Source organism: Triticum urartu, chromosome 5A (assembly GCF_056163025.1).
Source record: "Triticum urartu cultivar PI428250 chromosome 5A, HENAU_Tu73, whole genome shotgun sequence".
Taxonomy (NCBI): domain Eukaryota; kingdom Viridiplantae; phylum Streptophyta; class Magnoliopsida; order Poales; family Poaceae; genus Triticum; species Triticum urartu.
This window is the reverse complement of record NC_141877.1, coordinates 272,749,992-272,769,302: the sequence shown is the minus strand read 5'-3', so window position 1 is coordinate 272,769,302 and position 19,311 is coordinate 272,749,992. Positions and strand designations below refer to the sequence as shown.

The window sequence follows — 19,311 nt, the reverse complement described above, 5'->3', positions numbered from 1 at the left end:
TTTATCAGGTTCAGAGTGGGGAAAATACTTATGCTGTAAATTTGGCACAAATGACTTGTGGGTGCAGAAGATGGGACATGACAGCAATCCCCTGCCACCATGCCGTGTCTGCCATATATAAATCAAAGCAGCATCCAGAGGATTTTGTCTCTGCATTTTTCAAGAAAGAAATGTACATGGCAACATACAATCCTACTATATTCCCAGTTCATGGGCCTGATCTTTGGACCAAGACACCTACCAGAGACATTGACCCCCCAGTTTTCAAGAAGAAGAAGGGAAGAAAGCAGACCAAGAGAAGAAAGGGTCTGTTTGAGGTGCCCAAGCCCAAAGATACATCTAGAGTTGGCACAATATCATGCAGCAATTGTGGTAAAGAGGGTCATAGGTACACCAACTGTGGACATGCACTCAAGCCATCACTTCTAATGAGAAAGAACAAACATGAGGTACACAACCTCTTCCTTCATTTCATTTTGCATTGCAGATCTCTAATTTATACTAACATTCTTCTCTCTTTCCAGCCCAATAGGAAGAACCAAGCAACTGCTTCTACTTCTACTAAGCCTCCAGCTGCTCCAAAGCCTCCAGTTGCTCCAAAGCCCACAAGATCTACAAGTACTTCTACTAGGAACACAAGGCAAGCAGCTCCCACACCCAAGAACAAAAGACAATCATCAAGTGCTGCCAGGACAAGCAGATCAACACCCACTACAAGAGCTGCTGGTAGGGCACCTTATGCTCCTCCAAGAGCTGCTGCAAGTCAGTCTGCTGCTGGTCCTTCACATGGACAGAAGAGGAAGAGGAAGCCTACCAAGTGGGATGATTATTTCACAGCAAGTGGAAATCACTGAAATGGAAAACTAAGGTTTGTTACTCTCCTTATAGTTTAGAGTGAAGAAGATTGGGTTGTTCTCGAAAGGCTTTTTTAGGTTCTAATTCTTTATTTTACCATGTAGGTGTTCATGTGCGCCCACCAATGGATGTGTACATGGCGCAAACTCCATGGCTCACGGCTCTCAAGTTTAGTTAGTTGTTAGTCTGCTGATAAGCCACGACCAACTTAGTGGTTCGTTCTAGTACTGGGCATTGTCATGGTCAGTTTTGGTTCTAATTCTGTAACTGCGCTCAGACTGTAGCTCATCTTGTAGTAGCTGAATCTGACTAGCCTTGGTGGTCATGTAATTCAGCTGGATCTAGTACTGGTGTCTGGTGCTAGTGTTTAGCATGTAAATGATCTGATTATCTATGGAAGTTTTAGTTTCGTTGTCTTAATTCTTTTTTCTGGATTTAAAAGTGCAAGCTCGGATGGAGATCAACGTACTGTGCTTAGGTCCAGGAGAAACAACCAACAGAACTGTCTAAGGCAATTTTTGCGAAGACATTTTACTTTATAGGGGAAAGGTGTAAATGCATTAGTGACTTGATCCTGCCCCTTTATTTCAGATCTGACCGTAGCACTAGATATTTCCCCTTGGGTGCCGTCGACATCACGACACGACAAAACAGGCATCAACCCTATATTTGGGTGCCTTCGACATCATGACACGACAAAATAGGCATCAACCCTATGTTTGGGTGCCGTCGACATCATGACACGACAAACTAGGCATCAACCCTATGTTTGGGTGCCGTCGACATCACGACACGACAAACTAGGCATCAACCCTATGTTTGGGGTGTCATCGACAACACGACAAGAGAAGGTAGGCATCAACCTATATTTGGGTGCCGTCGACAACACAACATGACAAGATAGGCTCAACCCTATATTTGGGTTCGACAACACGACACGACAAAATAGGCACCAACCCTATGTTTGGGTTCGACAACACAACACGACAAGATAGGCTCAACCCTATGTTTGGGTTCGACAACACAACACGACAAGATAGGCTCAACCCTATATTTGGGTTCGACAATATGACACGACAAGATAGGCTCAACCCAACTCAGTCTCAAACATACCTCATAATTCAACTAGCATCACAAACAACAAGACAGAATAGATCAACATGTAGCATCACAATAGCCTCAAACAACATGACACAATAGTCTGAAAATACATAATAATTTAAGCACTCCATCATCATCTTCACTCCTCCAAGATTGCCTTCATCATCTTCAGCTTCATCTTGTTCTCCTCTCCAACCTTCCAAAGGTCATGTAAGTTATATTCAAGTTCTTTCTTCTCCTTTTTGAGCTCAGCAGCAACCTCTTCAGCCACTTCAACCTTCTTTTTCAGATCAAAGTTCTCTTTCTCTAAGTTGATCATCTTGTCAGCTGCATCTAGAGGTATATTCTCCTCATCCACATCCATCATTATTTTTCTATAATTCTCCTTGTGCACAGACTTCTGAACAGATTCACAAAAGTCCTTGGTAAGCTGAATGTGCTGGTTGTACTTTTCCTGTACCATCTTAATTTCTGCTTCTAACTTGGAAATCTTCTCCTCATTAGCTAAATTATCTCTAATTATGCCTGCCTTGGCTTCCTTATACAGATCCCAGAGTTTTGTCAATGAATTCTTTAGTGCATAAGGCCATTCATTGTCCACCCATTCCACAACACCACAATTGTTACCCTCCTGCAACCAATTTTTTTCCTTTTAGTTAACAATACAATAAACAGATAAGTGAATTATAAACAAGTGCATAATTTTTTGGGTTACTTTAATACAAAAAGCACAGCATTGAATTGCATTACCTATATGTAAATCATTTATACATATTTCAATACAATAAAACAACATCTCTCAGTTCTGTAAAGTTAGTGTCTACATCATTCCTAAAACAGAGCCATTACATTACCTATATCTAAATCAATTAATTCTAATCTAAAAAACAGAGTTATGTCTAAGAATTCCAACAAAATAAAGTAACAGAGCTATATTTAGATCTAGATCTTATTTGCTACTGACCTTCTTGGCGCAACCATAAAATCTACGGCCAGTGTTCAGCCCATCGAACACAACAAGCCTCTCAGGAGCATTCCCATGCTTGCAAAGGTGCTTTCCAGTGGCATCAATGCCTGACCAATCCCTGTCCTCTATTGTTGCTGGGCGCTAAGTAGAGCAAAGTGGAGAAAATCAAAACAAATGCAATCTCTCATCTGAAAATCGAAAATCGCAAACCCTAACCCTAGCCAGAGAGCAGTGGGGATACTCACATATGGTTCCTCATCGACCTCATGTGCCAGCTGCGACACCGAATCTGAGCTCGTCTCGCCGTCATTCCACGACACCATGGCTGCGGCGGCGGCGGCGGGGGAGGGGGGGGGAGAGGAACTAGGTCACGAGGGAGAGGATGGGGAATGGTGGCGCGGGCTTGAGCTGGTCCGGTCGAACCAGGTCAACGGAGCGCCGCTAACGGGCGTCATGCGCGCGCCGTCTGCCCCTTGCCACGTGGCCTGACGGCTGGGCCCGGGACGTCAGGGTTTCTGTCAAAACGCGGTCAAGCGACCAGTTAGTGCTCTGTGCAACAAAATTACTGAAAAACGGTGGTTTCTGCAAACTTTTATGAAAACGGTGGTTTTTCGCAACAAGCGACGCAATTGTGGTGGCTTTTCGCAATTTACTCTATTCAAAGAGACATGACCGATCGTTTTATTTACCTTCTTTGGCATCTAGAAATCTTAGTCAATGCCTCCACGCCGCATTGAACTCCTTCATATCATCTTGGTCGACCGAGAAGGAGGAGCGGCGACGCGCAAAGGAGGCGGAGGACGGACCGCATCTCGGAGTGGTCGACCGAGAAGGAGGAGCGGCGACGCGCAAAGGAGGCGGAGGACGGACCGCATCTCGGAGTTCTGCAGCGAGCATGCGCTGCCCTCAAGTGGAGGAGCGGTGATGCGCGGGGATTGGGAGGAGCGCATCTCCGAGCTCCCCAACAAGGTTGCGCTGCCGCTCAAGTCAGCCATCTGCCGCGGGACGCTCCCCTCGCGGTGGCGCAACCTCTCGGTCTTGGAGCAGTGGTCGTCCGAGTCTTGCCGAGCGCGTCATCAACGGCAGGGATGGAGGACCAGCTCACGGTCCTCGGAGCACCGGCAGCCCGTGTGTCATCGCTCTGCCTCCAAGTCTCGCCGGGCGCGTCGGCGGCGGCAAGGACGGGGACCAGCTCGCGACCCTCGACATGTGAGAGAGTTTAGGCTAAACGAGGCTTGCTTGGCTACACCAGCACCGTCCTGCCCCACTCGCTCGGCCTCGGCGATGAGGTGCTTGAGGCTATGAACTTTAACATGGGAGGCCCTGTCCAGGTACTACGATGACCTCACGAGGATCCCGACGTCTCTGTACAAGGCTAAAAGCTCGATGTAGGTCGTGGAAGGCAAGATGTATACGCTCGGTTGCTCACCGCGACCGCGGGCCACTGTGCCTGTTCCCGGAAGCATCCCTCACGGCCGGGAAACAGACGGTTGCTTCACTTGCTTCTAGCATGATGGAGGCGTGCGGTAGAAATGCCCGAGTCCTCCCCATGGTAAGAGGGTCGGTCAGAGAGCCTCCTCAGGTTTTTTCCATGACTGAGCTTATTTTATTTTGTCAGGTTCCGCCACAACTATATAGGTGCTAGACATCTTGCCTGACAAGGGTAGTTCTTCGTTGGTGCAAAATTGATGATTCTTTGTTGCTCCATATGACTATTGTTGTTCGCATTGTACATTGCTCTCATATCATTCAGAGAGCATATCATTCTGATGAATCTATATTTGCTAATTTAGAAAACTAAACATCGTAACTGTGTTGGATGACAAGCTTATTTTTAGATTTGGTCAGATCCCACCCGTCTCACTGCAAGATCTAGGACCATCCGTATTATTGTTGCTGCACCCGTTAGAGAGAACAAATTCCGCAGGGGTACCTCAAACGGGGCAGCAACTGGCACCCTGTTCTGGTAAATACAGACAACAACCATGCCCTGCCCTCCCTGTTCGATTGTTCAGCAAGGTATGCTTTTGTCCTCCGTTTAACTTTAAACATTAACTGGCTGAACTCACTTATTTTTACATATAATCATGGTTTATTGACTCAGTTCACTCTATTTCTCCTACGGATAGGAGCATCGATGGATTGCATGCTTCCAGTTGCATGGGCACTTGGTCAGAGACTTCTATGTTTTTTTGTAATATAACTGGTTTGTTTTACTTATTTAGTTAATAAAATGTGCAGACAACTTGGAAAAAATAGATAGGAAGGGGTAATAATTTTTTTTGAATGGGGCCAAAAAACAGGTCCATTTAATCGCCGAGAGCTAAAACCGTCAGATTTTCTTGAAATTGTAAGAAAATGTGTTACTTCTGATTGTTAGTTTGCACATATGTGGAAGCAATTGATTCTTACAAAATATTCCGCGGCAACGCGCGGGGTATCATCTAGTACATGCACAACATTAGAAGCATTCTCCTAGGATCCCAACTAATGACATGTATAATGAAAAAAAACTATAAGCAAAAAAACATTGAATTTGGTATTATTGCCTAAATAAACGCGACCCATGTGGGCTAAACGTGCCGCCAGCCTGGCCCGTGTTAAGGCGGCCGTGCTAAACATCTTTCTGAAAGTTAGTCCATGATTGTTAGTCCTCGGTGAGCCATGCCGTGCAGGGCCGCGCTGGCCCATCTGGCCAGGTCTGGGCCGGAAGCGGAACAAAGCCCATAGGTTCCGAAAAAACCATAGGTCGAGCTGGCCCTTCGCGTCTCTCTTCCCCTCCATTCCTCCTCTTCTCCGCATCCACCCGAACGAAACCCTAGTCTCCCATCACTTGGATCCGGTCTTTGACATTCTTCGACGCAGGACGCCGTAAGAAATTTCGCTAGAGATCTTGCAGCTGCCATGTATGTTTTCTCTCTCTCTCTCGCTCTCTTTTTCTCGAAAGTTCTTTTTACCGCTCGTTCAGTCTATGAACTTCGATCGTGTCTTGATCTTGTGCATATGTTGGGGGCAGTTTTAGATCTTCCTTCTCACTATCAGCGTTGAAGTATGGTAACGCAATTCGCGTATTTATACATGATTTTTGTGTCCGAAACGAATTTGAAATCTAACGGGGCATCAGAAGCATGGCGAATCAATTACATTTGAAGGCAAGAGCGCACATTTGTATTTTTGGAACACAGTGCGACTTAAATCCCGCAATTTGAGCCAGCCGATTTTTTTTCACCTTGGACGAAATAGTGATGATCTCATCAGCCGATTGGAAACTTGATGAATCGGTGCGTTTATCTAGGCAATAACACAAATTAAATGTTTCTCTGCTATAGTTGTTTTCATTATACATTTCATTAGTTGGGATCCTAGGAGTATGCTTCCAAAGTAACACATGTATTTGTTCTTGGGTTCTGATGCAATGGCTTCAAATCCGTAGGCGGAGTGAGGTTTGTCCTGACCATTAATCACGGTGGAAGTAGGATATTTTGTTTGAGCATTGTGATGCAAATAATTTGCTTTAATCCACACAATAAAATGCCCCACCCCTGGTTACATTTCATTGGCATTTGACATCTCGAATGTCTAATTATTTTTTATCGATGTATATAATGTGGACATACATATATTAAACCACTACTGTAACTGCTATAATAAGGTTTTGACTGCCTGTTGTGACCACATCCGCGCAACCAATCGGTGATGCCGCTGTCATGATCGCAGCAAACTGTGCTTGACTTGCATCGTGTTTTACTTATTTATTAGCTATATTCTTCAATTGTTTTTAGTTTATGTTGAGATGAAACGCTAAATTATCTATCCTTGAGTGTGATTGACATGTACTTACATTATGTTTGTTTCATACCTCCTATATATTTTCCTTGTACATTTATTATATTGACTGCAAATTGAAATCTGTGTTACGTACTTGCTTGCGATGACAACAAGCAAAGATTTGCTTGTACAGTAGATTGTTCATATACTTATTTATAATCAACACTTTTCTGCAAGCATTAACTTTATGCAAATAACTTAACGCCAAATGGAACATTTATTAAACCCAAGTCGGTTTGATGCAAATAATGCATCTCTTCTGAATCTCAAGGGAGTCAACCTGTCTGACCATGGTGGGAACATGTTGCAGCTATTAATACTTGATTTAACTCCCAATGTATGAAGGGAAAAGGGAAAACAATCTTCTGGAGAACTTTTAAACAAGTTGCTGCCTACTTATCGTCAAATTTCAATAATCTCGCAATGATTGGTCGTTACTGTTCTATCTGTGTTTAGTCAATAATTCATTCTTAAATAATTCTCTGTACAAGAAAGATCATTGCTTCCATTATTCTTGTAATGCTTGATAACAGCAAAGTTTACCTTCCAGCGTTTGGGTTTTGTAAACATGTTTTGTTTCATGGCAGGGCGGACAATGAACCTATTGACCCAAAGAATTACCTTGAGGAACGCTGCAAGCCGCAATGTGTAAAATCATTGTATGACTATGAGGTCAGTGCCATATTTCTCATAACCACAAGACAAACTATTAGAGTGAATCAGGAAAATAAGTGGTAGCTAGTCATTTCTTGTAAATTGCTTGCTAAACAAGCTAGGACCTCTAGTAAGCTGATCTATTTAGGATGTTAGAGCCAAACAAAATTCACTCATGGACTAACTTTCAGAAAGATGTTGCACATGGCTATATTTAGTACAAATTGCTTTTGAATATATGGCCCTAATGGCCTTCAGGATGCAAAATTCATTTAGACGAGTGCTTAGAATATAGCCGCATCATCAAGCACCCATGTAAGAGTGAATCACCTCGTCTAATGCAAGCACCTATGTAAGAGCGAATCACCTCGTCTAATGCAAGCACCTAGATATAGGTTTTGTTTTGCTATAAACACTTCCATTGTGCACACTTGTAGTTTCACAGTTAGTCCTGTTCTACTAGAAACTGGTGATTATTACTGTTACATTTAGTATCTTGTTGGAATTTACTGGATGCCCATCTGAGCTTTGTGCCTAGCCCTCTAGCACACTAGTTAGTTTACTGGATGAGGTGGTAGCATGCTGTACCATATGGCATGGATGACTTGTACATAGATTCTGCTTGAGTTGCATGATAACAAATATGGATCAGGTGGACTGTTATTTATGTTCCATTTATGCTCAACCTAGTCTTGTCAATTTATGTTCCATTCTGTCTGAGGGAACACGTGATTTACGTGTCAAGCTTGCATGCTTACTCTGCAGAGATGTGTGAAGAGAGTCGAGAATGATGAAACTGGGCAGAAGCACTGCACCGGGCAATTCTTCGACTACTGGTCATGCGTTGACAAATGTGTAAGTACAACCTGTACATCGACTAGTTCCAAACTACCGTTCGTGGAGTGTTAATACTTTGAACATGTGTTTGCAGGTAGCACCAAAGCTCTTTGAGAAGCTCAAATGATGGATGGGGTGGCGCTGATTGCCACAGACCCCAATAAATCGATCCACTGTCCTGATTTCTGATTGTGCTGAACCTGTAACAAGGAGCTTCCTTCTATCTGTTGCTAAAACTTGTCAAAACAAGCAAACACAATTATTTTGGCAGTGGGAACAATAACTTTTATTTTGCTTGTGTAATGTTCGTTCTGTCCCTGTATACTTGGGCAGATGAAAGCATTTCTGCTTTACTTCAATCCATCTTCAATAATTTTTGCAGATTCAGGACCCTTGAGATATACCATTTTTTTTTAGTCAGATAACTGATTGCCATGTTTTAGATCCTCTTTGGCTTACATCCCATGTAGCTCAATAACACTGCACAACTGACTAGATAAAACCATGATTGCCTGCATTTGGTGTAGATGATACACGAGATATAAACATCCTTCACAACAAGAGATGGGCTGTATTCACCAGAAAAGACAACTTGGTGTACATGATACACGAGATATAAACATCCTTCACAACAAGAGATGGCCAAAGGAGTAAATTCTAGGGCACATGTTTACATACCAAAGCTATGACCAGTATACTTAACAGAAAATTCGATTTTCTTTGTAGTAACAGTGAAACACAGCCTGAAAAAAACATTAGGCCCCAAGATGACTGTTCAAATTGTACATAACAAAAGGTAAACCAAAACCAAAAATGATACGCTACATTCCTCAACATCAGTGTTCCGGATCCTAGTATGTCAGGTATGTGCAGAGGGTCAGTCTGTCGAGGCCGAGATATCCTTCAGTTGTTTGCTCGTTTCACCTGAAGTTCCCTGTAGAAGGAGAGAACAATCTACTGTTACGGTTCTTTAATTCCTGATTTTATATCTGGTAAGGGGTATCTTTCTCTAAATACAGGAAGAGTGATTCTGCACGTACCTGAACTTCTGCCAGAAGACCCTCCAGTTCAGTTAATATATCTGGGAAAGCAGGCCGATTTGCTGGGATGGTTTCCCAACATCTCTGCAGCAAGTCTAATAGCTTGGGATGTGTCTTTTCTGGCAGCACTGGGCGCAGCCCCTAGTATGACAGTCAAGTGTTCGGATACTGAGCACATCTCACACAATGAGCATATTACGTACAAAATCTACAATATTACCTACCTGCCTCACACCTACAGCTGCTTGCAGAGGTGTCATGGTATCATATGGGATCTGGAAACCAAAGAAATAAAAAAATATCAACAACCTTAACAACTGCAATGATTAATCAACTGTTTGCGTTTGGTAAGAACTCTAACCAGTCGTGTAAATTATACATACCTTGGACGTCAGGAGTTCCCAAAGCACAATAGCGAAACTAAATACATCTGCTTTGTTATCATAGGGTTGATGATTTATAACCTACACATGGAGCAGAAAAGCACGTTAGTATAGAGTAGAGTTTCTTGTTTTCAACCCTTTAGTAGTTGTGAGTGGAGATAACAATGCAAATATGATAGGCCGTAGACAATTGAATTAATACTCAGATCACTGACACAATAAGGCCCCGCTTGGATCATCATTTTCCAGCGATTTACACCTGGAAAACATACCTCCGTATAAGAAAACGGGGTGGTCTTCTGTTAGGTACTTGGATCGTCGTTTCTGGGCTGTAAACTTTACACCCGATTTCCAAGTTACAATGGTGTTTCGCTGGTTTCTGAAACACACCTCGGTCCGTCATTTCTGCCCGGTATCTCTCTCTTCTCGATTGACAGCTGCTTTACCTCGGAAGGCCGGAGCAACAGGGGGCGGGCCGAGGACCGCCGGCCTGTGTGGGCGCCGCCGCACGGAGGAATTCCTGTCGGCCGGCGGGTTCAGGCGACGACGAGCAGGCGGCCCGAGGTCCTGGCCAGGCAGAGAGCTACTCCAGCTGCGTGAAACGGCCGCCATGGTCAGTCATGGTTGAAGCGAGTCGCATCATGCGACCATCCCTTGACGCATCTCAGACGGCCGCCATGGTCGGTCATGGCCGCCGAATTTGCCTCGTCTCTGGTGTGTGGCGGACGGCAGCAGATTTGGCAACTTCGTCGTCCAGAGGCAGCCGAACTGGAGTCCGCGACCATTACGCGGGGCTTTTCCCCAGCCGATGTGCCAGTTCGGATTGTGCAGCATCGGTCTTGGACGTGCAGGGCTGCCCTCGTTCTCTGGCTGAGCCGGCAGCAGCGGATTACAGGGGTAATATATTCGTTTGTATTTTACTGGCATACAGTAATATCCGGGGATAATCGTTTACAGTTGTAAACTTTCAGACATTCCAAGCGGGGCCTAAACTAATCCAAATTAGTGATTTCAGAGGCATGATGTGTTTGATATCAGCAGTCTATACTATCAATTCTAGTCAGGACTTGAAAAAACGAAATCACAGACCCATTTTGAACATAGTTTATAACTTAGGTTGGTTTGAGTTTAGGCCACCCATCATACCTCAGGCGCCATCCATCTGTATGTTCCAGTTTCAGCTGTCATGATACCACCTTGATCCTGGAACCGAGCTACACCAAAATCTGCTACTTTAACAACCTAGAAAAGGACAGCACAAACAATCATCAGTTAGAATAGTCTTGGTAAAAATACAACATAATGCATGACCCAAAGCTCTGACGACAGATAGGAGCACCTAGATAAACACAATGTGCACCGACAGTATCCTCCACATTCACTGCTTGTCTTTGTGTTCTGCTATTGTTTTCTCTCTATATTCATGACAAATTAAAAAGTTATATGCTACGTACATGATCTTTGTCCATTAGAAGGTTTGCTGTCTTTAAGTCTCTGTGGATAATACCCCTCTGATGCAAGTAACACATCCCTCGGCATACATCACATGCAAACTTCAGCAGAGTTGGGAGATCAACGACATTACACTGCTTGTGCACATAATCATACAGACTTCCTCCAGACATGTATTCTGTATGACATGAAAATAACTGTTGAGTAACAAACACACCAGTTAAGCAAAGACAAAAAAAACACATCATCTTCCTCATTCCCTCTGTACCTAAATATAAGCCCTTTTTAGAGATTTCAATATGGACTACATACGGATGTATATAGACGTAGTTTAGAGTATAGATTCAATCATTTTGCTCCGTATGTAGTCCATATTGGAATATCTAAAAAGACTTATATTTAGAAGCGGAGGGTAGGAAGCATAATTTCTTGGATCTGTAAGTTATATTTGGCCAACATTACAAGATCATAAGCTATTGTGTAAAACATTTCCAGATCTATTTTTCTCTATAACAAGCAATTCTTAATAAGGCTCAATATCAGATCCAGCGGATGCTGCCATAAAGCTCACCTGTAATTATACAAAATTTTGGTGGTTTTGTGCATGCACCAATGAATCGCACAACATTGGTATGATGAACTTCCCTGAAAGGGTGAAGTAATTTAGTTTTGGTACTTGCAAGGGACAACACAATTCATGTATGCTTAACTGAGAGTAGTGATGTGCTCATTCCTACATATAACGAAATATTTAAATTTCTTCAACCAAATTATAAGCATGGCAATCTTACATATGCTCCTAAAATGTAAAATGTCAATACCTTAGAATATATACTTCTTGTGTAAACTCGTTCCAAACATTATTATTCAAATGCTCGGCTTTTAGAACTTTAACAGCAACATCCTCGCCAAAGTAAGTCCCATGAAACCTTCACATAAGCATAAGACATCTTAAGAAGAAAGCAGTACTGAATACAGAGCCTCAGTAACTCGATAGTATACAATTCACTCACAAATCTCCACAAGAACCAGAAGCAATCATCTCTCCCATCTTCAGAAGCCGCTTGTCAATTTCCCATTCCCCACCTTTTACCTGGAATGGCAGTGTTCTTTCCGCAGCTGAGGAGTGAGATGAACCAGACCATGAACCCTGTCACGCAGAAGGAACGGGTTGATTATATTGCTTCATGCATCAATAACTAGCAGAAACATAATCAGAAACATCTGCATGCAAACTTCTATCTATTTTGAATGATTGAGAATCTACCTCATTCCTTAAAACAGATGCTTCAAGCGCCTTATGTAAACCATCAGTGTCCTGATCATACCATTGCAAGTTGCCATCATTTAAGTAGAATAAAAATGTAATCCACATATAAATAGAATCATAACACCTTAGCTAATTTATTGGCATAGGCCCTGTAGTGTTAATAGACATGTATTATCATTGGTCATTGCAACATGAGTAAGGGAGGAATGCAACAGCGTGGCATCATTGTCATGTTGTTTCTATCAGAATGCCAAGGCAGGCCTCAATAAAATTGTTGTTGGAAATACAAATGGGATGTGGCATATTCAGGGTTACTTCTTCAGGATATGACTTGAAAAGTTGTATCTTTCATTCTGGTTAGTGCTTAAAAAAAAAGCTTACATAACTTCTGATACTAGATTACTTGTCGGTACAATTAACTCTTCAAAATATAAGCTGTATGATATCAGTTTAAACTGTGCACTTGTATTGGCTATACCCTCGCTCAAGTCAAGACTCTACGTTTTTACATGTAGCAGTGTTAACTTCATCTCAAGGTGGACTATCACCACATCCATTTGATTCTTGCAGCAATATCAAAATGTAATAATCATCATTTATTTGTAAAAATAAATAGGCCAGTGGAAACGCTCTAATACATCAGTTAAAAAACTTTGCATTCAATAAATGACATGATATGATGATAAGAACCTAAGATTACCTCAATGGGCCAACCATCAACAACAAAAACATCAAGAGAATAGCCATCTACCGTAGAGAAAACATGTGCTTCCCTGATGTTCAGTCCAATGTCTGATAGCAAGGCAGACAGCTGGCAGAACAGTGTAGTTAGAATGGATACTGGGGTTAAAAGGATAAAGTCTTCCCAAAGAAATTATTAGCATGTATAGTCAAATACATGGTTAAATGCAGAAATGTTGTCCTTTACTAAGATTCCTAGAGTATAAGTACAAATACTAAGTAAGCAGGCATGTCAAATTAGACTTTAAAACAGCAAGCGTGAAAAAATTGATGCTTTATACAGCATTGATGAAAAATACTGCCAGGCAGGGAAGTTAAAAATGTATTATGACTTCAAGTTGAAAGGCGTCAAAGATTGCTGACCTGACTAAGGAGCTTTGGCTTGTCAATTGTGGAGAAAACTATCTCATGAATGTGTGTGTACGGTGTGTCCTGCCTGTGAAATACAGAGCCAAGAGAAGTATATTCGTAAAATTCTAGATATAAACAGATTTATCTGGAAGAAGGCGCACATTTGTGTACATGGGCATCAAGTAGTGTTTATGCAGATGCAAATTGCCATTTTGTGTTATTTGCATCAAAGTACATCAAATTTGGAATTATTTAGAGAGGTTGCCCCCCCCCCCCTGATTCCCGTTCTGACACCGCTATTGCTTGTCTACAGAAACACCTAAGCATTTACTCTGTATGGTTCAACTGTACGACAGAAAGTGGGACAGCTATAGTGTGGATGCATTAGTACTCCTTTTGTCCTCCCTTTTCCAAATACTTGGCACTTTTCAGTTTTGATCAACACAGACATATGTAGGCAAACATTTTCTTTGGTAGAAGCTGTAATATCTGAAGCGTGTAAAACAAGCTGGTAAACTTGGGGGAAGGCATATGTTTAATAGGGGTAGTTTGAGGAAGTTCATCTCAGGGCTGTATGGTGTGAAGGATTTATAGAGAAAAAGATCAGACGTGCCTAGTCAGAAACAGAGGAAATACATCAAGGGTTGCAAATTACAAGCCTTAGGATGCAAACATACAAGGAAGGCTATGCAAATTACATGGTAGGAAGACCATGAGCACACGAATTTAATGTCGTATCAGAGTTTATTTATTTCTACACCCTTTTTTGTAAAGAATGTATATTCATAAAGCTCCTTTTGCATGCAAAGTAAAATGATGTGTTTATTGGAACTAACAGATGCAAGAGTGCAATTTGCACCCACTTACAGAAACCACAGTAACATTTTATTATATAGATGTGTTGTATGTTCCCCGTATTTTTTCTTCATGTCCAGCTGATATTCTGGTTCTTGATGTATATCATCCTAACTCAACTGTAGGCTATTTCACCAATCGTCCATGAATGTAAAGCTATCCTAAGATCTACAAACAGTGTAAAGAACCACAGCCTTAGTGAAGACAACAGAAGATATCTTTTTATCAGTTATGGCAAATGAGAAATAGCAATGAAACACATGTTACATTCAGCTTGGGGCTCCTCAAAACAAGAAGCATCAGATAACAGTGCATGAGTACCTTACAGAGAGATCATCACCATCATCAGCCCCTTCGTCAGATGCATCAGAGCCATACGCTGAATCCATGTCTTCAACCTTTAACCAGAGTTGAGAGTAAATTCTACAACTTCAATTTATATTTATGATACTAAAGGTAAACAATTATTAATGCCCCGGGACAAACATGTATAAGAGAGAGAGAGAGAGAGAAATGAGTAGACATATAGTAGAAGCTAAGGAACCTTCTCTGTTGACGATCATTCCATCTAAATCATGAGATATCAAACCATTGTATTAGCCAAACAAACATGCTTCACATAAACAATATAGCATGTATCAAGCTTCACAAGTCACCTGTCCTATGACAATTTTCACCACAAGATAATCAACTGTCATTCTATTATGGTATGACAGCTTAAGTCGCTTATGTGTACCAATATTCGTACCAATATTCATTTGATACAGAATTTCTACTGTCAGGGGCAGGCCGAGACATAAGGCCAGTGTCACCATTTCTTTCCAACTAAAATTAGCCAAATAATAACACCGAGGGAGTGTTTCTGCAGAAGCATCATATGTAACTACTAGCTAGAATCCAACAACCATCCACTAGCCAATAAAGGAAGGTACAGTTGTCACATAGCACTAATTAGCTGCTTGTCGAAAATCCAACTAACATAAGAGCTTTACCCTCAAAAAACGGACACGGAAAGCAGGGCGCCTCAGAGGATCCTTTGCTTCCGCCAAGACCTTCTGATGGACCAAGACATCTGCTGATTTGTCGACATTGATATCAAGTTGATAGCTACAGAATGAGAAAAACAAAGATGAACCAATATTAGCCCTATGAGTGTACAAAAGACAAAGAAGGAATAATTAACTGGCCCAGGAATATTGAATCCAAAATAATGACTGCAACAGCTTCATTTCCAGATATGAGGTAGTATAAAAAAGGGAACAATTCCCAGAGAGAACAGGATTTGCAAATGGCGAGTATGAGAATAATGCAAGAATCTAACCAATAATTCATTCATGCTATACGAACATAAAATACCAGATAACCAGAAGCATAACAAGCCAGCAACCAAGTAAAGGGCAAGCTCAGTTTCTTGGAAAAAAGAAAAAGTAAAGGGCAAGCGTCCAGAACAAGAACTCCTTTCTGGAAGATAATGGTCTGAATCCAGTAATATTCACTTGAATTAAATTGAAGCTTAGCATAAGCCCAGAAGAGACCAGTTCAAAATCGAGTGAGCACAGTAAGAATGCTGATTGCCCTACTCGACATAACTGTAGATAAAATCTAAACAAATCGAATTCCCCAGCAAAAATACTGACGGTTCAATTCCGTAGCCAAGTCAAACACAACACCACTCCCAGCGAATGAAACACCAGTGAACACTGGAAGGTAGCTCGAATGTCACCGCGGCAACAGTTTTTATATGCTAGCACGATACTAGCCATTAACCATCGCGAGACCTAATGGAGAAGCCCAAAACAATCTGAAACGCGGTGCCGAGCACAGAGACATTGGCAGAGCTAACCGATCACCTGAATGGAAGCCGCGCGAAATGGGCCTCGAGCTGGACGCGGAAGTCGGGGCCTGCCGCCTCCTCGTTGCCGTCAGCGACGAGCCGCTCGAACACCTGGGTGCAGATGTCGCGGGGGGCTCCCCCGCCTCCGCCGCTCCCGCCCGACACGGCGGGCGCGGGCGACGCCTCACGCGGAGGAGAAGAGCTCTCCCCCACGCCCTCCTCCACGCTCCCACCCTCAGCCGCCACTGCCATCCCCCCGCAAACCCTCCGCCGCCGCCCGAGAGGTCACCGGGCGCGCATCGTCCGTTCCCTCCAAGCTCCGACGCTCGCCTAGGGTTCCGTCTCGCTCAACCGACGGCGTGTTGTAGAAGGTTCGCGGGTTGGTGGGTACTAATGGGTAGTTGGAGCACTTAAGGGAGAAGGATAGGAGTGGGGGAGGGGAAGAAAGAAGAGGAAGACGATGATGGCTCGAGTGACGTAGGCGCGAGGTGTGGGGAAGTAAATTCGATGCCATACCAGGGATAAAATGGTCTTTCCGTGACGACGAAATGCCCCACCCCCCACGCTTCCGGGGGCGGCTTGCCATATGTGTGGTGCATTGTTTCCACGTCTCCAACAGCAGCCCTATAACCCTCAAAAGAAAAAAAAAAACAGCTGCCCTAAAAATGGTTGAAATACAATTCTAAAAATAGAAATATAGTTGAAGCAAAATTAATGACACAAAAATCTTCAACAACGGACCTAAGACAGGGCACTCAAACATCAAAACATTTTCTCGAAGAACATCCAATCTGATCACATTGAATATTTGATATAGGGCAAAACCCTGGGTGGCCTGATATTCATGAATTGAAGGTGGAATCGAGGAGGAACACGAAGAACATGAGAGGAAAACCTAAGATATCACAAGGGGAAACACTTTATTGGACAAGATTTGCATCAAGTACTCCTCAAATCACAAGCAATACATGGGATGCATCATGATCCAAAAACAACAAGTGAAATAAAGATACAAAGGTAGTTCATCCAAATCTCATGGAGAGATGGGTCTTGAATCCCTAAGGATCTTCTGCAATGGAGGTCTTGAACTCCGATAGAGTCTCTCTCTCTCTCTCTCTCAAGAGGAGTCCCACAAGGGGAGATACATAAGCTAAGCTCAAGTGTAGTTCTAATCTTAGCTAACCGTAGAAGTGAGGAGGGGGTCCATTTATAGGCTAGTCCACGAAGGAGTAAGTGAGAGGGAGATACATGGGCCTCTGGCCCAACACTGCGCACACGAAGGCATCAGATGTCCTGCCTCTCGTGGTGTCGGATGTCCGGCCAAGCAATGGTCAACCTTCGGGTGACCTCTTGCCAGATTTCTGGCAGGGGCCCGAATGTCCGGCCCGACCGTGTAGCACCGGATGTCCGGCCGCTGATGCGCTTCGGTCATCCGTTGGTGCAGCTCCTTCTCGGCTGCACAGGCGTCGGATGTCCGGCCTTGGCCCGGATGTCCGGGCGTTGTAGGTTCAGCAACTTTGTCTTCTTTCGTCTTTGCTTCCACGCTTCCCTCGCGGATGGCGTGTGCATTCCTTGGCGCTTGCACTCCTCCTCATCATCCGTGAGGATCCGATAATACATGTGCATGCACACGAGGGAAGTGTCAAGTAGTATACCATCCTCAACGCTTAGCATGATAGAGGCAAAGGTGTCCCGATGTTTCGATGAGATGGTGGCTATCATTTTTTGTGGGAGTCGACCTTGACGATCCGACTACGAACGTGCGAGACGTCGCGCCTTAGCAATCGCTAAACCAACTTCCGAGGGTTATTGACCACGCCGGAGCACGATCAACCTGACCACGAGGGTCTGTTTCCCGCGAGCAAACGAAGAACAAGCAAGAAACTGAGATTGCAATCTGGATATTGCGAATATAAGATGAAAGCTTTATTGATCAAGGTGGGGTTCTGTGACGTCTTGGTCTGGTCGTTGGACACAAACGAAGTACGCGAAGTTGCAGCTATGGCGAACTTTTAATCTAAACAAAACACAAAGCCTAAACGATGCCCTAAGGGCTGTATATATGGAGGAGAGAGGGGGAATTTCGTGGCCCTTGGTGGAGGGGTCCGAAACCAACCCTAACTGTTGTTTCCCCACACATACGGACTCTAAAAACAGCCTATACTTAAGTACTTCGAAAATACATGGGCCTGGCCCAATAATAAGGTGACGCAGCACCTAAAATAGCCTCTGGACGAAATTTATGAAGTGGCATATTGTATATTTCGTCCCATGCTTCATGCACTCATTATGGTGGCTTCAGAGTCCTAGAATCATCACTTGTAACTCCGTTCTTGTTCCCCTTGGGCATGCCATCATCTCCATGCTTGAACTTGCTCCAAGGTTCATCTTTCTTGTCCAAGCTAGGCCCTTCATTTGTAAGCAAAACAAATGTATCCAATTTAGGCAGCATCATATTCTCATGAACATTAGAATCATTACCAAGAAACGAAAGTACCTGATAATTCAATTGGCATGCGCGAGCTCTAGTAATCGGTCCAGTGTGTATAGCAGCAGGGGCTGTGGGTGTAACAATGGTATTGATGTCCTCATCATAGCACGTGTAAAGGAGATGATTCACCTTTATGTATGTTGAGTGGATGTCACACATGTCACTTGCCAAATGGAATTTTGACATGGTGATGTCCGTAGGATGCTTTGCATCATCCCCTCCCCCTTGGGAAAGAATCGGATAAAAAACCAAATCACCATGGGAAAGAGAGGCCGTCGCCGTGTAGAAGTGGACGATCACCAAACATTCATCATCTTGGAGCTCAAAATGGGCACTCTCCAATGTTGCACCATCTTGTGTTTCCTTCAAAGAAGCAAGGACAACAGATACTTGGAAAAAACGAATGTGGTTAGCGTTAGTGCAAAACCAAGCATTCAAGTGGTGATTCACCGAACAAGTGTCATCATCATGCATAGCATATGGTGTGACAAAGGATTGTGGCATGGCATGTAAGCATGTGAATCGAGCACAATGGAAGGCATCATAATCATGGCTAAGAAGCAATATCACTCTACGGGGCGAAGCATGCAAATGTGAGGTAGTGATACCGATATGTGTGACAAGAGAACAAGCATCTACCTCAAGGTCATAG

General features: G+C 43.3%; 3 protein-coding genes and 1 long non-coding RNA gene across 7 annotated transcripts; 2 read left to right on the top strand and 2 right to left on the bottom strand.

The window, feature by feature from the left end:
• Positions 1–1,889: 1,889 nt before the first annotated feature.
• LOC147971038 (uncharacterized) lies at positions 1,890–3,829 on the bottom strand. The gene is made up of 4 exons (XM_087525874.1): positions 3,613–3,829; positions 3,169–3,438; positions 2,921–3,064; positions 1,890–2,587 (listed from the first exon to the last, which is right to left on the bottom strand). The coding sequence occupies exons 2-4, from the start codon at positions 3,244–3,246 to the stop codon at positions 2,096–2,098; spliced, it is 714 nt and encodes a 237-aa protein (XP_087382000.1). The 5' UTR covers positions 3,247–3,438; positions 3,613–3,829; the 3' UTR covers positions 1,890–2,095.
• A 131-nt stretch (positions 3,830–3,960) lies between these two features.
• Positions 3,961–5,324, top strand: LOC125508327 (uncharacterized). Of its 4 annotated transcripts, none has more exons than XR_015604462.1 (3): positions 3,961–4,254; positions 4,316–4,942; positions 5,053–5,324. It is a non-coding gene; the product is annotated as an uncharacterized LOC125508327 (long non-coding RNA). The 4 variants fall into 4 exon arrangements; XR_015604461.1 differs by having other exon boundaries at positions 3,961–4,475; positions 4,542–4,942; XR_015604460.1 differs by having other exon boundaries at positions 3,961–4,586; positions 4,762–4,942.
• Positions 5,325–5,659: 335 nt separating this feature from the next.
• On the top strand, positions 5,660–8,629 carry LOC125508328 (cytochrome b-c1 complex subunit 6-1, mitochondrial). The gene is made up of 4 exons (XM_048673012.2): positions 5,660–5,829; positions 7,339–7,423; positions 8,171–8,260; positions 8,337–8,629. Coding segments are annotated over exons 1-4 (210 nt in total). The 5' UTR covers positions 5,660–5,827; the 3' UTR covers positions 8,370–8,629.
• A 164-nt stretch (positions 8,630–8,793) lies between these two features.
• Positions 8,794–16,643, bottom strand: LOC125508326 (serine/threonine-protein kinase STY46). Its single transcript, XM_048673010.2, has 15 exons — positions 16,185–16,643; positions 15,327–15,441; positions 14,656–14,732; positions 13,492–13,564; positions 13,088–13,198; positions 12,385–12,435; positions 12,131–12,267; positions 11,939–12,046; positions 11,689–11,762; positions 11,120–11,295; positions 10,812–10,907; positions 9,666–9,746; positions 9,507–9,557; positions 9,283–9,423; positions 8,794–9,176 (listed from the first exon to the last, which is right to left on the bottom strand). Exons 1-15 carry the CDS (start codon positions 16,418–16,420, stop codon positions 9,120–9,122), a joined length of 1,584 nt encoding a protein of 527 aa, XP_048528967.1. The 5' UTR covers positions 16,421–16,643; the 3' UTR covers positions 8,794–9,119.
• Positions 16,644–19,311: the final 2,668 nt, after the last annotated feature.